The sequence below is a fragment of the Spermophilus citellus genome (assembly GCF_964194105.1).
Source record: "Spermophilus citellus genome assembly, chromosome: 4".
NCBI lineage: Eukaryota > Metazoa > Chordata > Mammalia > Rodentia > Sciuridae > Spermophilus > Spermophilus citellus.
In genome coordinates, this window is record NC_138185.1 from 122,755,717 (window position 1) to 122,777,633 (window position 21,917).

The following is a 21,917-nucleotide window of genomic DNA, read 5'->3' on the forward strand; positions in this document are numbered from 1 at the left end:
TTCCCTAAGCATCCACCACAGAGCACTCCCCCACCTTTCTATTTCAGAAGCTGGTTCCAGGACAGGAAGTGTCTAAATTCTCCTTCCTCTAGTAGATCCCAACTAGAGTCACCTTGACAGTTTCTTGGAGAACACAGAATCAAGTTCTGCCTGGTGGTGCATCCCTGTAATCCCAGTGGCTTGAAAGGCTGAGGCAGGAGGATCACAAGTTCAGAGCCAGCCTCAGCAAAAGTGAGGCACTAAGCAACTTAATGAGACCCTGTCTCTAAATAAAATACAAAATAGGGCTGGGATGTGGCTCAGTGGTCGAGTGCCCCTGAGTTCAATCCCCAGTACTTACCCCCTTTCCCCCCTAAAAAAAGTTCTGGAGAAAATAAAGTAGCAAAAATAGTGGAAGAGGCATGATTCTCATTGGATGATGCTGTTTATTGAAAGGAAATCTTACATGGAGGTAGCCACAATAAGAACATCTCTTCCCCATGACAATAAAAAGCAACCAAACCATACCCGAAAGCAAAAAAACAACAGAATAAGCCAATTGGCATGATAGAAGGACACTTCAAAGCAGGGAAAAATATAATAGATACATGGTGATTGTCTCAACATTGCATTTGGCCACATATTTGTTTTTACATAAAATATTTTCTTCAAGCTAGCTAAAGAAAACTCTTGAGCAGGGTTAGTTTTTAAAGCAATAGACAAAATATGTATATATAATAAAATCAAATAATGATAGCATATTCACACTAGGAAGGACCTGTGTCAAATCTTCATCTTGTCCAAGGCAGCACCCTGTTAAGGTCATGGGTAATGAGTTGAGCTGGGACTTGGAAAAAAAAAAACAAAACTCCCTAAATCTCAGTCCAGTCAATCCCTTCCAGTAGCTTCCCAACCTGCTGTATTGCATGCCAACTCCATTACAGCTTAGGAATGTGCAATCATTCACAGGTTTGGAGGCCTCTTATCTGGGTGGTAATGTGTGTGTTTGGAATGGTGGCTTTGCTTCTCTTCAGGAGCACTTTTGCTTCTTGTTGCCAGCCTCACAGCTACCAGAAAGAATTAACCAGAATGAGGAGCAAATCAGATGCTCCCTCCCAAAGTCCTCAGGTGTGCTGTCTGGAGTTCAGAGTAGGCCAAGGCATTTCTGAGCAGGCTCATTGGCAAATGGATAGTAATGCAGCAGAGAAAGGAAGACCCCCTCCGAGTGTGACTTCAGACTAGTCACGTTCCCCAAGAAGACAGAGGAATGTGGGGCTGGGCATGGAGGTGCTCAGCCCTGTGTCAGCTTGATTATTGCCTATTGCCCTCTTCCTTGAACTCCAGGAGGGGAGGAGTTCTCGTCACTGCTGAGGTCCCAGGGCCAAGGACTGCACCTGATGTATCACAGGTGCCCAGGGCGTACTTGCTAAATGGGTTAATGGCTAAAAGGAAGAATCTGTCCACACCCAGAGGGTAAGCAGAGGCAAGAACCACCCCCAGCCATGGTGAGGGGACAGTAACCCTGGAGGTGGAGAAGGGCTTGGTTCTGGCTCCAGATACTCATCCTTCAACTGGGCCCATCACTCTGAACCCTGCTGAGTGGGCTCCGTGACTTGCCCCAGACCTCACCCATTCCCTGTCACTGCTTGCAGGAGGGTGAAAGAAGCCCTCAGTTTGCATATCATGCCATTCTTTCCTCCCTCCTTGACGTCCATCTGAGCTCCAGCTCAACCTACCTCTTGTCTACACATGCCCCAGCTTTCAAGAACTTCTGTCTTCCTCACACTAATCCCACACACACAACCCATCTCCCCCTTCCTCCATCACTTAACTAGATGCCTCCAGCCCTGTCCTGTCACTGAAGCCCAGGAACCCTGTCTCCCTGTGCCCTGCTATTTTCCCCATCCCAGGCCCAAGGGCAGTTGGGGGGAGGAAGGAGACATGACAACGGGGCCCCATCCTTACAGAAACCACACCACTTGTTAAAAACCCTGCCTATAAGTCTCCCCTCCCCACCTGTATAAAAGAAAGTGGTGACTGGGCACTGGTCTTAGCATGGTTCAGAAACTATAATTTTAGGTAAAATTAGTAGCCAAGGTCATAGATACAGCCTACAGGTAAGCGACCTTCTGTCAGCAAGCTGTTTACCCAGATCACCTGAATACCGACTCGCAGTACTGATTATCCACTGTCACTATGTCAATTCCTTTTGTCCAACTCTGATTTTCAAAGTGGTCTTCGTTCTCTGTCCTCTCTCTACTCTTTAACACTTAAAATCTAGTAGCTTCATATTTTAAGAAAGAATACTCAATATAGTGTGTGAACTTCACAAATTAGCCACCCTACAAAGGCTCTGGCATATTCCAAAATGGAACAGCAGCAGCCTGGGAGAGGGTCTGGTTAAAATATGTACAGTCTACATGTCACTTCCTCATCTGCACAGTGACTGTCAATAAAAACTAGCATTTCGGACCCTTTCTCTTGGCAAAGGAGAGGAGGGCAGAAGCAGCCAATGAAAGTGGCCACGGAAAACGGCTGTGCAGAACGGGGCCTTCAGCCTATCAAATTATATTTTTGAAAATGCCCCATTGGGTGTGCTGGCTTCTCTTCCTCGTTTTAAATTGCAATAGCTCCATAAGATCCAAGAGCCACTGGACCTCAGAGAGACCCTAGGGAGGAATATAAGGTCGAGGAACCGGCATGTGGTGTGAAAAGGAAGTGGTGGGTCTCAGCTCGAGACACACTTCCTTCTGCTTTGGATGGCTGCGGTGTCCGTTAGGAAGGATGGGCCACTTCGGCCCTGGAAGTGGACTCAGATCTGGCTGGTGGCGGTGCTGTCCTTGGGAAGGGAGTAGCTCAGTGGTGCCTCATAGAGACTTCCCCCATCGGTGCTGAGGTCGTCGTCGTCGTCCATGTCATCCAGCACTTTACTGGGCAGCTTCTTAAGTCTGCTGAAACAATAAGGGGCATGTTTCCTGGCCCTGGCTAGGGCTTATCTCTAATTTGGAGATGGAGGAAGATCTTGAGTTCCCTGTTCTCCCCAGACCGGCCCATGGACTGCTCTGCACCTCAGTTCCTCCAGGTAACAAACTACCCACTGCCCACCTTTCACTACCAGAATTGATGTTGGAAGGCTGGGCCAGGATCAGTAGTATTGGTTCCTCCTTTGGTGCAAACTCCAATATGGCTTGGTAGGCACTGTTTTTGACCCTGTCTTAATATTTTAAAATTTTCATACCTTATTCGTCAGATTATATGCAATATTTTTTTTCAAATGTTGCATTAAAATGTTATTTTGATTCCTTAAATGTTGCACCCTAATGCTGACCTTAGGGCCAGTTTCCTAATGAAGATGCCCTGTGTTATAGGATTCTAAAAGGGCTAAAGCCTTCTGTCCATTTATGAGAACTACCTGGGCAACTGGCACAGAGCCCTCCAGGCATGTCCAGTCTCCAAGAAAGGCTTACTCTATAGTTGAGCACGAACCTAACCTCAACCCTCCCCTCAATGCCCTAGGCACTGATCCTGTGGTAGGGAAAGCAACCATCCTGCCCCATCTATCCTCATCATTAGAACTTCAGGAGAGGAGCTTGGGAGATCCCAGTCTTCTATGAGATAAATAGGCTAGGCCAAGAATTGTCCCTCCATGTTGGTGAGAGCTAGTCTGACCTCTGAGCCTCAGTTTCCCTTTACGGTCAACAGAAGTATGACACTGAAGCACTGATGTAAGGATGACATATGAGACCTTACTGAATATGTGGAATGACAAATTAGGCAAAATGACTTTCATTTCTAGGATGGGATGACCCCAAAAGGCAACTATAAGGAACTGGCTTGGGACAACAGGAATGGGAATGTTGTGAAAGCGTCAAGAGCTCCTCAAACATGGGGCGGGGCAACACAGACCACCACTTTTACCCACCTTAAGTCCTTCTTCATGGAATTGAGCTGCCCCTGCAGCTGCTCGTTCACATCTATCTGCTCCTCCAGCTCCCTCTGCAGCTTCTTCTTAGAACTTTCCAGTCTGTCGATTTCCTCCTCAGCCTCCTCTACCTGTCGCTTCATTGCTTTCAGGCGCAAGCTCAGCTGCATTGGGAGAGAGGGCGGGTTGAACGCTGGCTGAAGGCCCAACCCAGTTAGGACATAGAAGAGGTCCGGTAGGAGATGCCAGGGGCCAGACACCTCCTCCTCGGGCAACCAGTCTCATGGAAAAAGAGCATCCTTGTTGAGGACCAAGTTTAGGGTTTGAAGTTTACTGAGACTTCCTACTTCAGTAGGCTTTAAGTCTCCATTCTGTGATGGAAGTCAAGAGGAGGACTCGGCCCCACTCACTCCAGGCATCTGGCCTCCTCCTGCTTCCCCTGCCTCAGACACAGGATCTCATCTGAGAACAAGAGGTGCCCTCACCTGGTCCTTCTGATCGGTCAGCGACAGATGCTCATCGTCCACCTGCATCACCAGCTCCTTCACTTTCCGCTCCAGCCTTCGGTTGCTGAGCTGTAGGCTGGCCCGGTCCCTGGAAGAGCAGGGGAGGCAGAACTGAGCACCCCCTCATTCTCAGCCCTGTAGGAAGCCCAGGCTGCAGAGGAGGGGACACTCTCACCAGGGGAGCTTAGGGTCGAGCTTGAGGTTGGGGAAGTAGACAATTATACAGGAGGAAGGACCATTCTTTTGATAAATAAATGAGATTATGAGAAAGGGCATGACTTGTCAAAGGTGGCAAGGCCAGGGAAGGGCTGAGATGGCCTGTCCCAAGTTCTTCCACTTCTGAACACTTAACTCTTTTTTTTTTTTAGTTGTATAATGACACAACACCTTTATTTAATTTATTTATTTATATGTGGTATGAGGATCAAACCCAGTGCCTCACACATGTTAGGCAAGTGCTGAGCCAGCCCCCCTGAAAGAGTTACAGACTGCTGACATTTTGGGTCCACTCCAGGCTGCTCCCTAAAAGTCCTCCTAAAACACACACATATGCATGTGTACTGCACCCCTTCTAGGAAAGTGAGGGGCCGTGAGGAAGAACTAAGGCTGGCCAAGTGCCTCCTGGTGCTGGTCCTCAGCCTGTGAATGAGAGCTGCAGAGAATCATGGCAACCTGATCTCATATCCCTCATATCTGCTTGGATACACCTGATCCTCAGGGCAGAGTTAGCCTCCTGAGCTCCAATCTGACTCAAATTCAGTTGCTGTGAGGCAACCTGTTTTATTGAAGGGATAGAGAGACAAACAGTAAGCATAGTGGAACAGCTATGGTCTTAAGAAACGAGATATAAGTCTTGGTCCAGCTAGCTATGTTACTCAAGTCACTTACTCTGATGGGTCAGCTTTCTCACCCTAAAATGGAAACAATAACAGCAAAGTTGTACTTGCTCTGCCTTCTATTTTGACTAATGAGGATGAGAAGAGATACCTGGCATGCAAGCACTCTAATGGGATGACCATGGCCCACCAGGGCCTCTGCCCCACCCTGTACCAGGCTCACCTCTCCTCACTCTCCAGACGGTCCTCCAGCTCTGCAATCCTGGCCTCCATTTGCACCACCAGCCCTTCTTTATTGGACCTGTAGGAACCTTCCAGATGGATAATCCGACTCTTTAAGTCCTTGTTCTGTAATCAGACAGGGAGATTGTGAGGGCTGTGTGTGTGCCATCTCTCTGAGCAAAGCAGAATATGAGATGGAGCCAGGTATTTGGGTTGGTGCCCATACTAGCACACACTGGGATGCAGGACCTGGGGAGTCCAGAGATGGTTGCAGAGAATACCCTTGACCTTGGGTTTTAGATGGTCAAAGAAAGAGACTATAATATCCCCCTTATGAGCCTGAAAGGAGTTGTATGGCAGGTCCTCGGACTCCCAAGCTTGGGCTTGTCCTTTTACAAAATTCTGGGGATGGGCAGGTGTCCTACCCCAAAGTCATGCAATGGGAGGTAGAAGCCCCTGGGGCCAGCTGCCCTCACCTGTCTCTCCAGGGAAATCTTGTCACACTCCAAGTCTTGCCTCACAGCTCTCTCCTGAAGTAGCTCATTCCTCATCTGCTCCATCTATAACAAGCAGAACAAAAGCCGAGATGTTAAAGAAATGGTCCTACAAACTCTGTACTGAAATGGTTCCCAGGTGCTGAATTCCATTAACCAAGACAAGTCTTTTCATGAAGGAGGCTGACTTAAAGGGGACCCTGCATGATGTCTGCTCTTGGACACAGCATCTATTTCTTATGTGTTCTTGGCTTTCCAAATTGTGAGTGATAGTTATATGAATAACAATAACCATCATAGCTAACCCAGCTGTTATAGGCTGAATTGTCTCCCCCAAAAGATATGCTAACACTGTACCCCTTGCTAGTTCTGATGTGACGTTAATTGGAAAGAGGGTTTTTTGCAGAAGTGATCAGGTTTAAAAGAGACACTGAGGTAGGCCCTAATCCAGCATGACTGGTATCCTTATAAAAATTAGGGAGTCTGGATGCAAAGACAAATGTCTTGTGAAGACAAAGATCCAGGGAGAATGCCCTCTGATGATGGATGACTGCAGTGATGGATCTATAATCCAAGAAGTGTCAAAGATTGTCTGCAAAACACTGGAAACAAGGGAGGCAGCAAGGAAGGATTCCTGCAGGTCTGAGGCTCTGCCAACAGTCTGATTTCAGATTCAAGGCCTCTAGAACCATGAGACAATGCTTCTTTGTTCTAAGACACCAGTTTGTTACAGTGGCCCTAGGAAACTTGATACACTCGCTTAGACTCCGTGACTGCACTACTATCCTGTGACATTCCCCCCAAAACCCTGAGAAGCAGGCAATATTATCTCTGCTGAGGACATTAGGGCTTGGGGAAGTTAATCACTTATAAGGGGATTAACTGCCAAGTATCCCTGGGACTGAGGAATTTCTCAGGGCACAGGACTTTCAATGCTAAGATAGGGGAAATCCCAGGCAAACCAGGATGAATCACTCAACTTACCCAAGATCTACAGAAGTGGCACTAGAGAGGAATGAGTATCCACCTGAGCTCCTGCAGTGCATTACAAGGCCACACTTCAGAAAGGGCTTCCTTTCTCATTCCAGAAAGGGAAGTCAGAACCTGGGGCAGCTCCAGGCCCTGACTAAAGGCTGTGAAGTCAACTTCATATAGAGGTAGGAGAGGAGCCTCACTGAGCAGCACGAGCAAGAGAGCCTCTCTCCTGTCACCATCTCCTCTCTTCAGTGCCAGTGCACCTCCTCAGCAGGAGTGACACTGAATATCAGAGCAGAGGTCCCAGAACTAACCAGCAGAGGGCACCCTGAAGAAGGCAGGAGAACTCAGGTGAGCCTGTACAGTAAAATCACCCATTCCTTAAGGATGAGAAACACATTCCAGGGTCCAACATGGCTAAGAGAGGCGGATAAGAGTTCCTGAACCACCCACAGGGCCTGTGGAGCATTTGAAATAGGCTCACCTGGCCACAAGTTGAGTTTTTGCCATCTGTGCAAACACCCTAATGAGAAAGATAGACTCACCTTCCCCACCATCTCCCCCAGGGAGCAAGAACTGCAGGGCATGGGAATGATAAGAGGAGATACCACCATATTGGGTCAGGCTTGCATTTGCTTCCTCATCCCCATTGTCCTGACCATGGCATGTGCACAGAAGGTGTGGCAACAAGGTGTGGCAAGGAATGAGGCTGGCAGGAGAGGCAAGACCAGATATGGAGGCCTCAGATACCCCCCACCTAAGGTCCCAGTTTCCTTCTGAGGTATCTTTATATTAAAACAAAAAACAAAATTTCTACTTTTGAACTCCTGACTAGCAGCCTTCTAAGTCATGAAGGTTCTGAATTTTACGACAGATGAAACTGAGGCCCAGGGAAGTTATAGAAGCAACTACACGAACCAGACTAGAACCCAGGAGAAGCTGGTTCACCGTCCACTCCTTCACCTGTTCTGTCTCTCTGAAACAACTAAGTGAAAAGGATCCACATGGACCTAGAGTTCAAATACAACTATAACAAGCCAAGACACATGCAGGGGCGCCAAGGGGATGAACAGAAGTGTCCTGTGCTCAACTCAGCCACAGAGGAGAGCCAGAGCAGCAAAGGAAAAACAACATTTTGAGGAGAATGAGAGAGTATGAACTCCACAAATTAGCAAAGACATGGTAGGGAGCCTAAGCAGCGCGCGCGCACACACACACACACACACACACACACACACACACAAAATGGGAATGGCAACCCAGAGAAATGAATAAAGAAATTGAGACTGCAACCCCTGTTCCCCTGCTGGGGGTTGAGAACCCAACACTGCTGGCAAAAGGTAAGCTAGAAAATGCCAGGAATCACCTTCATAGCTGCAGACTGGTTGTTCTAACCGAGGAGAAATCTCGGTTCTGGCAAGCTTTAAATCTAGTTTGGGGAGCTAGCTGATTTAAAGTGACTGCTTGATCCAAAGAAGGTTCTCATTTTAGACCTCTCCCAATAGCCACTGCTAGATACAGTGGTAGGAGAAGAGTCTCAAATACCTAACCCTCCAGGAGCCTTGAATTAGTGTGTGCCCACCTCACTGGGTAGAAGACAGCTTCCTCAGCATCCTGCAGCTTCAGGACCAGTGGCTGCCATCACCATAAGCCTAAGTCCCACCCAAATTTGACATGCAAGAAATAGAGAAGGTCTTCTTTCCATGCCCTGGAAGACCTATATAACATCTCCACAGCCCACAGACTTCAGATCCCAGTCATTGGTACCCAAAGCCTCGGTAACACTTGTCTCATAGACCAAGAGAAGGTAACATCTGGTTCCCACAGCTCCATAAAATCAGTGAACAGTGCTAAAAGCCCCATTACCAACTTCAGTTGCTCCATGGGACCATGGGAAGGTCCTCTTTGTGTTCCAAAACCTTAATCCCACAGTTTCCAGTGCCATAGTTCTGTGTTCATTGGAGGGGCCCAGGAAAGGCCATGTTCATCAGAGGGACCCAGGAAAGGCTCCAGAACTCTCTTGCATTCATCCCAACAGTCCTGGGGAAGGTCTCCTTAACATCTGGTGGCACAGGAACCATGGCTGCTGGTGCAAAAACCCTTGGAGTCCCCTGTCCTTGTCCTGAAAGATCTGGAGACAATCCTCTCCACAACCCACACCTCTGAGACTATAGCAGCTGCTGCCCCCAACCCCAGCACCATCAGGGCTCAACTCTGATACACACCTTCGGAAGCCTAAATCCACTGTAAAATCATACCACTGCCTTCAGGAACTGTTGCAGTTTAGACTGCTGAGGCACTAGATATGAAAGACAAGTCACAAAGACTGTTTTTAAGTTCCCCTATAGCCAAACCACTTATCTAACTGAAAAACTTTATGCTATCTAAATGCACAAAATCTTTTCCAACAAAAGCTACTTCATAAAATTGGGAGAAACAAACATTACACAAGATGTGCAGACAGAGAAATATGTAAGGACAGAGAAACATGGAAGGAAACACAACGCTTCCAAAAGACAACAATTCTCCAGAAATTCATCTCAATTTGAAGAAAGTCAATAAATTGCAGCAGGAATTAATCTGTCTAAACAAAGTTCAGTTCCTGATGACTTCACTGTTGAATTCAATAAAACATTTATGGAACTATTCTAATTCTTTTAAAATTATTCCAAAGAAAAATTAAAATGGACTAGGCAACAAAACTAAAAATAAACAAAATGGGATTATATCAAACTAAGAAGCTTCTGCACAATAAAGGAAATAATCAATAGAATTAAAAGATAGCCTACAGAATGGGAGAAAATATTTGCAAACTATTCATCCAACAAGGGATTGAAATCCAGAACAAAGAACTCAAAAAATTAAATCATATATATATATATATATATATATATATATATATATATATAATGTATAATATATACATATCCAATTCAACAATGGGCTAAAAAACCATAGATGCTTGGTAGAAAAAGACACAAATTGCCAACAAGTACCTAAAATTTTAAAAAACCCTGCTCAGTCTCATTTATCACCAGAGAAATGCATAACAAAACTATAGCAAGATATCAACACACCCAGTTAGCATAGCTATGAAACAAAATGCTGGCAGATAAAAGAGGAATTCTTATACAAATTTACATTCCCACCAACAATGTATATCTATTATAGAAAACAGTATAGCAATCCCTCAAAAAAAATTACAATATACTCTATTTTTTTTCTTTTTCTTTTTTAAAGAGAGAGAGAGAGAGAGAGAGAGAGAGAGAGAGAGAGAATTTCAATATTTTATTTTTTAGTTTTCGGTGGACACAATATCTTTGCTTGTATGTGGTGCTGAGGATCGAACCCGGGCCGCACACATGCCAGGCGAGCTCGCCACTGCTTGAGCCACATCCCCAGCCCTACAATATACTCTAGCAATTCCACTATTGAGTATATCCTAAAGAAGAAATTATTGCAACAAAAAGATATTTGGACTCCCACATTTATTACAGCACTATTCATAGTAGCTAAAATAGAGGGATACTCTAATGCCTTTAGTGGGTGAATGGATAAAGAAAACGTGGCATATTTAAACTATAGAACACTATTCAGCTATAAAAAAAAAAAAGAATGAAATCCTGTCATTTATAACAACATGGATGGAACTGGAGGTCATTATGTTAAATTAAATAAGCCAGACACAGAATAATAAATCCCACATGTTCTCATACATTTGTGGAAACTACTAAGTCAAAATGGAGTAGAGGTTACCAGGTAAGGGAAGGAACAAGGGGAGAGAGAAGTTCTATAAAAGGCACCAAAACAGAGAGGAGGAATTAGTTCTGGTTCTTCTTCAGCACAGCACTAACTACAAAAATATGAGATACTTAAAAATGACTAGGAGAGTATAGAAATCCCCCACATAACAATGATTAATGGTTGAAGAGCTGAAAATGCTTATGACCCCGATTTGACTTCACGTACTGTGTGTGTGTATTGAATGACCATAGTGTATCCAAAGGATGAACAAATATGTCTCAAACCAAAACAATAATAAAAGAAAACACCCAGGGGCTGGGGGTGTGGCCTAGTGGTAGAGCACTTGCCTAGCATGTGTGAGGCACTGGGTTCGATTCTCAGCACCACATGTAAATAAATGAATAAAATAAAGATCCATCAACAACTAAAAAAATATTAAAAAAAAAAAAAAGAAAGAAAAAGAAAGCAGGGGAGGCCATCCAGTTTCCTTAGGGCATCTTGTAGAGAGCAAGGAAAAAATGCCAGCAATGCAAAGGCTCAGCAGGCAGATCCCGGAACACTCTGCCCCAGCCCCTCCATTCCACTTGCCCCAGAGTCCTGAGAATCACATGTTGCAGAGAAAGCACTGGAACATTTCCTGTAACTGCTTATGAGCACAAAATCCACAGATAACGAATGCAGGCTCACAGACCCACTCTGAACAGTTTCTGCACCAGCTGACGAAACCCACACGCGGAGGTCATCCGAACAGCCCAGCTATGGACTGTGGACATGCTTCCCCCCAGGGAAAGCCAGTCTGATCATGGCCATGGAGCCCAATCCCACACTTCAGTAAAGACAGGGCACACCTTTCACAAAAATGTGGTGGGAAGCAATCACACAGACTAGCCACACTGGGCCTGCTTCTCTGCATCGCTCTGCCATTCACCCGAGTGCAACACTGTTCATCTTACCTCTGGGATACAGGCTCCTCGTCCCTAAACAAGGAATTGGAACAAGATAGTCCACAAGGACCCTTCCAGCTGGTCTGTGACATGATGTCTACTCTCAGGTTGCTGTGTCATGCCCCTTCTGAAGAAGCCAGAAGACCCTTCCTTAGGCAAAAGTAGCCACTCTCTCTTGCCTTTGGGAGTTCCCCCCATAGGGGTAAAGGTAAAAATATACATTGTCAAGGTGACAGTGGGCGGGTGTTTATGAATGCAGAGGGGTGGTTACAGAAATGATCAAGTGGGTCCATTCATTGTTTAAACAATATTATTGGTCTTATACAGACACTGTGACAAAAAGACCCACTCACTGACTGTCCTCATCACAGATTCCTCCAGAACTACAGCAGGGATGGAGGTGAACATTCAGAGGGCTGGAGAGAACACAGCTAGAGTCTGTAACAGAGAAACTCTGCACCTATCAGCAGGTGAAGAGAAGATGTCATGGAGGAGGGACAGTTATAGAGGACAGAAAGAAGGGAGTATGAGCAGGAGAGCAGAAGGGCAGGGTCCAGACTCTGGGCTCAGCACCAGAGTAGGGAGGCAACTTTCTCTAAACCAGGGGAGAAAGAAGCCAGGGCTCAGGGATGTAGATTCCTATAGCTCAGAAGGAAAGTCAAAGGCAAGAAAGGGAGAAAAGAGGTTGTTTTCCTCAACTGAAGGGATACAGAGACCATTTTATCTATCTGCTGGTAGATCAAGAATGATATTTAGAAATAAAGTAGTTGTGCACTGTAAGTTCAAAAAACACCAAAAGAAAAAAGTCCAGCAGATCAGAGGCAAGAGTCCCATTGTGATCGTATAGGTCAGGGGACCAGAAGGGAAGTACCCAGAGCCCCCCCTCAAGCCAGATGCTGGGCCATTGAGTCTATATCTGAGTCCATGAATCCTCCTAGAAACCCAGGCAGGTTTTACCACCATGCTTTTCCAAAGGGATAGAAACATGCCTGAGTCCGAGGGAGTTGGAAGCAGTTTGGGGATTCTAGCCCAGGTACTCTTACTAAAATTCATATATGCCTTTTCCCCCTTCCCATAATCTCTCAATAAATGGAGAAAATGCTACAGAAGAGAAAATTCTAGTAAGGACTTTAGAGCCCCAGAGAAAGTGCCTGCAGTGTAGTGAGGCAGTGTGTGTCCTGGGGGGTGGATTGAGGATTGTCACAGTCCCTCAGCTGGGGGCTCCAGACAAATTTGCACTGAAAGCAGGAACCACTGTCTTGCTCCCTCATTACCAGCAGCTGGGAAATGTGCATCCCACTAGGAAACAGACCTCCCTGCACAGAGAGCTCTGAACAGGGCAGCATTCCCAAGGGTCTCTACAAGTTTAAGCCCTCCCTGGAGAGCCCCAGGCAAATGGCAACTCCTCAAAGGAAAATGGAAAGCAAAATGGTCATTATTCATAGTCCACCACATCCTCTCAAAAGATGGCTATTAAAATGAAAGTGTAAAATAAATCAGATTGGAGAACAGGAAGGAGTAAAATTGCAACCATAAAACTGAACAGTTACTATGATTTTTCTTGAATATTTTTGCAAACAAAAATATTTCAAAAAGGACTGTCTGACAATACATTCTAAAATAAATCCACTATGTGGAGCCTTATACAAGGTATTCTACAAGGTTTTGTGGACAACGCCCTGAGAAAGATGGTCTCACTGCAAACCCAGAAGTATTCTAGTAGCAGCTGCTTGTGGCTGTGCTTCTCAATACAGGAATCTCAAAGACTGGGTCCAAGAACTTGGATCAGAGTTTTCTTACCATGTCCATATGGGTAAAATGAAAAGCACCTGGCCTGGGTTGGTGCTTAGGGCCAAGAAAGAAAACTCAAGGCCAGAAACATTTCTATATAAGCTTAGTGCTTTACATGCTATTTACAACTATATTATATAGACAAAAACTTTCCAGTCAAATTGAAAACAGAACAGGAGCAAAGGCAAAGTTTATCACAGCTGGGTTGAAAGAATGCTAAACTCTGAACATTTACATCAGAAAAATAACGGTATTAGATTCCCGTGGGCTTTACATAAGCAATACCCATGACCAGAGCCTGCTCTCTGGATTAGAAGCAGCTGCCTTTTGGGTTAATGAAAAGCTAACGATATTTATGATTGCTAATAACAATATTTAACCCCATCACCTGTGTTTATCATTGGACTGTGAAGAGCCTGGCAGGCCGAGGCTCCTGAGCTGGATTTAAAAATCATAATCACAAGAAAATTATTATAAATTAACTGTAATGTCAAGTCTTAGAGCAGCCAGTATAATAAAAGACAGTTCTGAGCCTTGGATCATTTTAACTAAAAGAAAAAGGAGAAAACCCACTTTGATCTCTCGCTTACTTCCTGTCTAGGAGACTCACAGTCTTAGTTATTGGCAACGGCAGCCACTGAGGAGCAGGTGTGAACTGGCCACTGAGGAGCAGTTCCCAAAAGTGAGTGCAGATGCCTGCAGCTTTTTCCACTGGGGTTTGGCCTGCAGTTGCCCAGGCAACAAGGCAATCTTGCTCAGCCCCTGGAAAGACAGTGAAGCTACCTGAAGTTCAAGTTGGTATTTTTTCTCAGCCTGAGAGCGGCTTGGGCTAGATGAGTCATCTTTCCATTGGGCTGGGTGATCCTGGCTTCCATGGCCAAGAGATTACCTCCTATTTAGGCCCAGCCCTGCTAACTGTTTGCACTTATCCACCAGCCAGCACAACACTGCCCATCACACCAGAACTCCAGCTGGCTTGACATTTAAACACCAAGCTAGACACCCCTCTGGCTATTTGAATCCTGTACTCATAATGAGAGTCACAGGATGATCAGGTGAACTTAAATCCTCACCCATCTCAAAAAACACCAATGACACTAGGCACTGTGGTACACACCTGTAATGTCAGTGACTTGGGAGGCTGAGTCAAGAGGATGCAAGTTTGAGGCCAACCTCAGCAACTTAGCAAGGCCTTGTCTCAAAAAGATAAAAAATAAAAACAGGACTGGGGATGTAGCTCAGTAGAAAAGTGCCCCTGAGTTCGATTCCGAGTACCAAAAAGAAAGAAACACTATGACATTATTTTTAACTTAGGAGTAAAGGTTCGGATGTACTTGTGGAGGAAGGGGAGCTCTTCAAAAGCCTTACATACATAGAGTTAAAGTGTAGCCCCACCTTTTATAAACCCTGTGACCACAGTTGGTCATTGTACCTTGTGAGCCCTGAAAACAATGAGAAAGCATGTGAGAGACATGACACAGCCCTTGGCATTTGCAGAATCCACAGTATGGAGGACAATCATTATAAATGGAAACATGGTTTTTGGAGGAAGGAGGGGAAACGAGATTTCTCAAGATTTAAACCAGTTAAATACCTATTACTGAACTGAATTCTCCTTCAACTTCTATGTCCATTAGAAACCTTTCCATGTATGGCGAAACTACATTTGGGTATGAAAATAGACTTTCTTCACCTCTGTTGTATAAAAAATATCACTTTATCACATCCGTATATATCCCCTCTCTTCCCTATCAACCAAATACAAAAACAAAGAGTCCAAGCCTCCGAAAAGTCTTAAACACTTTTCTCTCAATTAGGATTCCCTGACTTTGTCAGTCTGAATCATAGGTTCTGAGCATGTATGGGGGAAAAAAGACCTCAGAAAGGTTTGGAACTAATGTTACCAGCAGGTACTAAGTGTCAAATAAACAGATGCACAAAAAGGATGGAGGGCTTGGTCTCAGTTCCTTTCTTCCCTGAGAACAGCCCAGTTGAGGTCTCCTCCCTTTCTCCTGTCCTTACCCCAACTCTTGGTACACTCATCTTCTAGAACCCTGTATGCTTCACTGTACTGAACAACTTTGATGGGTCCCCACTGCTTTCAAGATACAGCCATTCAAAAGCCTCAATCTGCTTTTCCGAACTAATCTCTTTTCCTTCCCCAACAGAAATCAGAACACACCTGTCCCTTCATAGCTCCTCAGCATGCTATATGTCTATTCTTATCTCCCAACTTGGTTCCTGTCACTCGTTGCATCTCATGTTCCATTCCCCCTCCTCTGAGTTGGTATCAGTCTTCCTCTTTCTTCAAAGCTGACTTGAGGTTAAGCTTCCTTTAACTCTGCCTGGGTCCCCCTTGCTAGGATGGTCTTTCCCTCATTAGCTGCTCACGTCCTTCCCCTTGGCACTTAGCATCTGCTACTTATCGTTTTCCATTTTTTAAATCTGTATACTTCCTTAAACAAATCTTAGCACCTCAAGAACAGGGACCAAGCTAATTTTGTAGCTTTTCCACAATGTCATGTCCACAGTAAGTATTCATCACATTTTACAAGCATTAGCAGATAGAACACTGTCTTTGGAACCAGGAGAACTAAGGCTAACCTCTGAAGCTAACTGCTGCAAGACTCTGGTCAAACCACTGGGTGGCTCAGAGCCTCAAATCTCTGGAGCAATCTGGAGAGCTTCCATCTGAGGGGTTGGACATTCACCAGTACTGGGAAAAGAATGGGAGAAATAAGAATAGGGGAAAGAATGGGAGGTGTTGGGGGGTGGGGGGAGCAAAGATTCAGGGGAAAATCTTATAAGAATTCAGGATTTAAGTAAAGAGAGATACACTTTAACTTTTTTAATTTAAGGAGAGCAAGATCCAAATTTTCCCATGCTTTCCCTTTCTGGTGTCTCTTGGTTGTTTGCTGGGATTCTTAGAGCCAATGCTATTTATCAGGTTCAGGATAACAGGCACCATTTCCTGTTCCTTAAGAACCAGGGGGTTAAGGGGGTGTCATAGGGTCAGCATTTGGCAGGGCCAGGATGAAGGATCTCAGGTTTGCAAGTTTCTCTTTACTTGTTCTGATTCTAGCATGAAAGCAGCAGGCATGTGACCCTGGAAGTTAACCTAAGTGGACTGAAACAACTTCACAATGAGGGCCCAACTGCCTACACCCAAGAACTCTCTATACAACCTTCACTTGAAGAGGCAGACAATAAGCTTCAGATCAACCTCAACTTTGAGCACTAAGTGCTTTCCAGTGAGGCAGGTATTCAGTCAACACATTTCTCTACTCTGCCTCTCAGCTCCTGCAGCCAAGGCCAGAAGCTCTGAGAATTCAGTGAAGACAGAGCACATTATCTTGGGGATTTGGGTTTGGTTTTTACCAGTTTCTACATCAGTATGAACCTGGTGCTCAGTTTCTCCATTTATAACAAACACCAGATGTTTTCCTCCATACCTCAGAATGCAGTGAGAAGAAAGAGAAGAGGGAAAGAGCTAATAGGGAAAAGAGCTACAGACATTTGCAGAACTCCTCTTTTTGGGTGTATCCTTTACATTCAGGGGGAGTTAAAGGGTAAATTGGATACTTTGTTTTATTAAACCTTCTCAATGCACTTCAAGGTTAAAATTTAGAAAAGACTTCAGAATCTCCTGGATTCATAACTTGTTTCATAGGTTTGAGAGGCTAGGGCTTCCCCAGAGCTCCCCTGGACTAAAGCAGGAGCAGGACAGGTACTCTAGGCCAGAGCTCTTTCCTGCAACCCTTAACTTCCTCCCTGGATGGACGTCAGGTTCTTGGCTCAGTGACCTTGGCTCAGTCAACCTTGACCATATTAGAGAGCAATACCCATCCCCACAATCTAAGTGCTCTACTCAGCGGGAAAGGAGGAGGCCAAAACGACCCCAGGCCAGGTACCTCAAAGTCCTGGGCCAGCAGCCATGCCAAAGGAGCCAACCTCATTCTAGTGTAAGTTTTGGTTTTGGTATAAAACATGAGACTGGAAGTCTGCTTCAACTGCCTGGGCATTGATGAGAGGCCACACTTTCCCACCACTCCTCCTCTTGGGCATAAGTCACAAGAAGGGTTGGCAAAACAAATTCATGGCCACTCTTCTGTCATTATGAATGCTTAGCAGATCCTGGAATGCCCTGTGGTAATGTGATCACTTAGCTAAGCTGTTGGGAACGCATAACAAAATGCTGTTTTTTCCAGTAAGAGATGCAGACTTCCCTAAGAACTTTGGGGGCCAAGTGTCAAGGTTGAGCTCTCTGTCTGGGCTTTGGTTTTCAGGAAACTTTTTAACCTCTGCAGCTTAAGCCTGAGCAGCTGCCACCACCCCCAAATGCTATAATGCCATTAGCACAGCCCTGGAACCTACAGGCAGAACTTGGGTTCCATGGAGTCTGGATTTCCTTCATCATCAGGAGCACAGCAGTATGAGCATCACATTTGATTACCAAGTGCTCTTGTCAGCATGGAAACAGGGCAGGTGCAAAAAAGCCATAGATCACCTGCAGTTTTGAACAGGGGCTGCCTGCTCATTGTGTCCCTAAACACTGACACACCCTATTCTTATCATCCTGAGTGAGGTAATGTACGTGAGGGAGCAGATGGGAGAACAGAAAGTCCCCTTTCAGACAGGGAAGATTTTGCCCAGATCACTTGCATTTCAGATTTTTAATTTTAATCTTTTATAAAATAATTTCTTAATTGATACATGGCAATATTCCAAGGTTTAGGGGTTAACCTTTTTAATGCTAATCCTAGCCCCCCCCCCAAAAAAAAAAATCCCAGTCAAAATCCTAGTGTATGTTCAATTTCTCTGGTGCCATTTTTCAGTACCGGGCATACAGTTATACTGCCATGAAAACACATCCTATGAGAAGTCTCTACCTATGTTCACAGGCATCATGGAAATAAGGGTTGAGGCTGAAGGGCAGATTTAAACAGCCACAGAGTGCTCTGAATTCTTGCCCCAAAGTTTCGTATCAGTCAAGTGGTTTGGGCATGCACTGGGGGCACAGAAACTACTTAACAGTGTCACCACTTTCAAGTGATAGGACCACTGTTCTCCAGCTCCACCATTGCAAGGATATCACATAGTCCCTCTGAACCTTAATCAAGAAATGGAAACACAACCGAAAAAAAAAAAAAAAAAAAACAAAAAACAAAACCCTTGCGATAACACTGAGGGTAGCCTGGGAAACTGGTGCAGTTATCCACAACACGAGAACAAGAACCACCCGGGACAGCCTCACAGTGCTGTCTTAAAGATCTAATGTTAAGTGAAACTCATTCAAAACTGAAAAAGCATTCACTCAGAAGGTACTGTTATGGTTGAGTGAAGGCTTCGCGGGTGTACATATTGCCACTTACCTTGAGAACTGCTTACAAGGCAACATCATGGAGTTTGCTTTCTACTGCACCTAACATAGTATTGCTGCCACTTGTCACACAATGGCTTGATGAACCAAAAACTGAGTGCCTCAGGGCTAAGTACTTAGCCCATTCTAGTTAATAGACTGTCATCCACAACCACTTGGGAACCTTCTACTTTATGTCACTTATTCTCTCATTCTAGTGACTCATTATGGTGAAGAATACTCAGTTTTTTGTCATTTTCCATATGGTATGAACTTCCTCTCCCTGTCTTAACTGAATGCTCATGTTTAACCTCTCTCATTTTCTTTGTCATATTGTACAGTACCTGTTCCCTGCTCCGAGTGATTCTCTCAGACAGCAAATCCGAGTTGTTTCTTTCTTCTTCTAGTTCCATCTCCAGTTGGGATACCTTGTCCTGAGAAAGAAATCACACACAAGTTATTTCACTGTCATGGACTCAGATCAGAAGCAAGCACTGGCCTGTGGGAGGAAAACCCCAAGGCAAATGAGAACTCAGTAGCATTAGGGTATAGGAATAAGATATGTCTTCTACTTCCCAAAGCAGATATTTTTAAAACCATGCATTTTATTGCTTTTGTAATATAAAATGTAATTGTGCATGCAGAAAATACATAAAAGAAGAAAAAACTACCCCAATCCTGAACACAAAATCTAAAGATATTTTGGCATGTCTCCTTTAAGTCTTTTTTTCTCCCTATGAATCAACAATTTTCAATAGATCTACCTAAGCCATTTAGTTGCCTGTTAAAAATTAACATGGGGCCTGAGAAACCATTCCAGGCAAATTTCTCTAAATAGTTCATGCTCAAGACAATGTTTTTCCTCCCTCCTGCTTAGAGTTTCCAAGAACCTTCCTCCTGAAAGCATAGCAGCAGCCTTCCACACCCGCCTCTCCTCTGGGAACCAGGCGCTCCAGGCACTATTTAGTTCCAAACCTGCCTTTGAATACACAGAGCCCTGGTGGCCAGTTCTGGTAAACTCATCATCACAAATGAATAATTTGTCTTCCTTGCTGGCTTCTAATTTAATATCACTGAGTGTTAAGAGAAAAGGATTTCAAAGCAGTTTTGTGTATGAAAAGAGACTTCCAATGTGAACCAGCCCATCTAGCACTGGGGGATGGTGGGGTTTATGGCTGTGTTTCTCCTGACACTAGTAGATTAGTCATAGGTCTGGGTAAACTCAGAGCCACACATACTAAAAAGCAATCGGCATTCTGAGTTTTTAAATGTGAGCCTGCAGCATTTGTATATGAATTTGCAATGGCCAAAGCTGATGGACAAGGGATGGATATATCTATAGGCATCAAAAATTAAACTCTCAGAACTCCTGTGAAGGACCTCCCCTGGTATTGATCACAGCCTATAGGAAAACTAAAAAACTCTCTCCCAGGAACAAAGTCCAAAAAGCCAACTCTGGACAGAGACTTGGGTCCTATCCCAAGCTGCCTATTTCTTGAGTGGTTATCTACTCCCCTGTTCTGATTCAGTGCAGTCAGAAACCAAGGATCAATCCCCAAGGGCTGCATTTATATCCAACAGACCAAGTGTCTGAGTTTATAGAAAATGTCCATCACTAGGAGAACTCTCAAATCCTAAGAATGAATTTGTTAAGTGCTAGGGAAGGACCAGACAAGACATTCATTATAGCAAGACAGTCCTGCCAGCCATCTCTTAAGAAGAAAACATCCCTTGAGCACCTTTCGTGGTGGCAAAAACCTTGAGAGCCAGTCTTTCTCTAATTAATGGAAAAATCTCTAGAATGATGCAGAGGGGCAAATGAAGCTTAGCTATGCCACTGCCTCCAGACCTTCAGTCAGCCAGAGGAAATGCTCTTTTTAGTCAACTACAGAGGGAGATGACCCAACCCAATCATCAGCTAAAATCACTTCTTACTGGGACTCTCTTCCTGTCCCAAATCCAGACTAGTGCAAGGTCCAGGCCAGGGCTCATCACACCAAAGTTCTTTCCCACTACCTGAAGGGCTTCCGTTTGCTTTAAACCAGGTTGCCTGAACCTAGAGTAATCCGTTTCTAGTTAACTGGGTTGACCTTAGCTTGCCTTAAAATAACCTCCCCTACAAAGGCCAGAACTAAGAGTTAGTAAAATAGAGTAATTTTATTAAAAAAAAAAAAGCAATAAAACCATAATCAGGTTATTCTGGTCTCTAAAAGAGGCCGATCTCATAAAATCTTCAATGGTTGAAACATCACTCCCTAGATATAAACTATTAAGTCCCCTGGAGGCTTTAAAAAGTTATTTCTGCTTGTTTGCAAAGCTGAATCAGGAATTCCATTGATTCTGAATTTAAGCCATCTCTCCCCAGCCTTGAGCACTGTCTGTCTTTTATCAAAACCTTAACAGTTTTCACTCTCCCCCAAAAGTCTGAGGCTCAATTTTTAGCCTATCTCTCTTTCTAAATTCCAGTGGCAGTACGTGTGTGTGTGTGTGTGTGTGTGTGTGTGTGTGTGTGTTTCTGGTTTGGACTTGGCTTTGTTCTTGAGGATTACCCTTTTTTAAAAGTTCAGGTGCACCGACCTTAATGTTCTTCCCGTCATCCTCAGCAACCATCCATGAGGAGATTCTGCTACTTCAATTTTACAATTTTTTAGTGTTGCATTTTCAACCCCAACTGGCAACCGGGTTGAGCCATTTCTGAGAGTCTTTTTTGTAAACAAGGAATAGAGCCACAGTCTGCTGCTTAGCTTTAGCAAAGCTAGGTCATATATGAAGGCAACAGACAGCTGTGGATGGAGTGTGTGGTGTGGCCAGTGTGTGCTGATGATCTAGGGGACAGGAGATTTGGGTCCAAGGCCCATGGAGGGCCATGCAGCTGGCTTGCAGCTTTTGTATTTGGAAGCACCACCTAAAGGAACAAGCTATCTGTGCCTTCAGACATAGTCCTCTAACTTCTTAGGGAATCTGTTCCCTTTCCTCTATAAGACAGGACATTTAGACTAAACTGTGCCTGTCATCCCTGCTGCCTGGAACTTCTCCGGGTCTATGAATTACCAGTTTCTCCACCAAATCAAGAAATGACCTTAATAACATCTGGCTGATGATAGACTAGAGCTGCAAGGCTTCCCACAGGCTGAGGGGTGAGCAG

At 44.7% G+C, this 21,917-nt stretch overlaps 1 protein-coding gene across 5 annotated transcripts in view; it reads right to left on the reverse strand.

Moving 5' to 3' along the window:
- Positions 1 to 411: 411 nt before the first annotated feature.
- CGNL1 (cingulin like 1) overlaps positions 412 to 21,917 on the reverse strand; it is a 156,274-nt gene continuing 134,768 nt past the window's right edge. For all 5 annotated transcript variants that reach the window (XM_081293611.1, XM_081293607.1, XM_081293608.1 and 2 more), the window contains 6 exons: positions 19,117 to 19,206; positions 5,942 to 6,025; positions 5,467 to 5,591; positions 4,387 to 4,495; positions 3,902 to 4,065; positions 412 to 2,927 (listed from right to left, as the gene is read on the reverse strand). In XM_081293611.1, the coding sequence (XP_081149737.1) occupies positions 2,792 to 2,927; positions 3,902 to 4,065; positions 4,387 to 4,495; positions 5,467 to 5,591; positions 5,942 to 6,025; positions 19,117 to 19,206 (708 nt within the window). In that variant the 3' untranslated portion in view covers positions 412 to 2,791. The remainder of the gene's footprint in view (positions 2,928 to 3,901; positions 4,066 to 4,386; positions 4,496 to 5,466; positions 5,592 to 5,941; positions 6,026 to 19,116; positions 19,207 to 21,917) is intronic.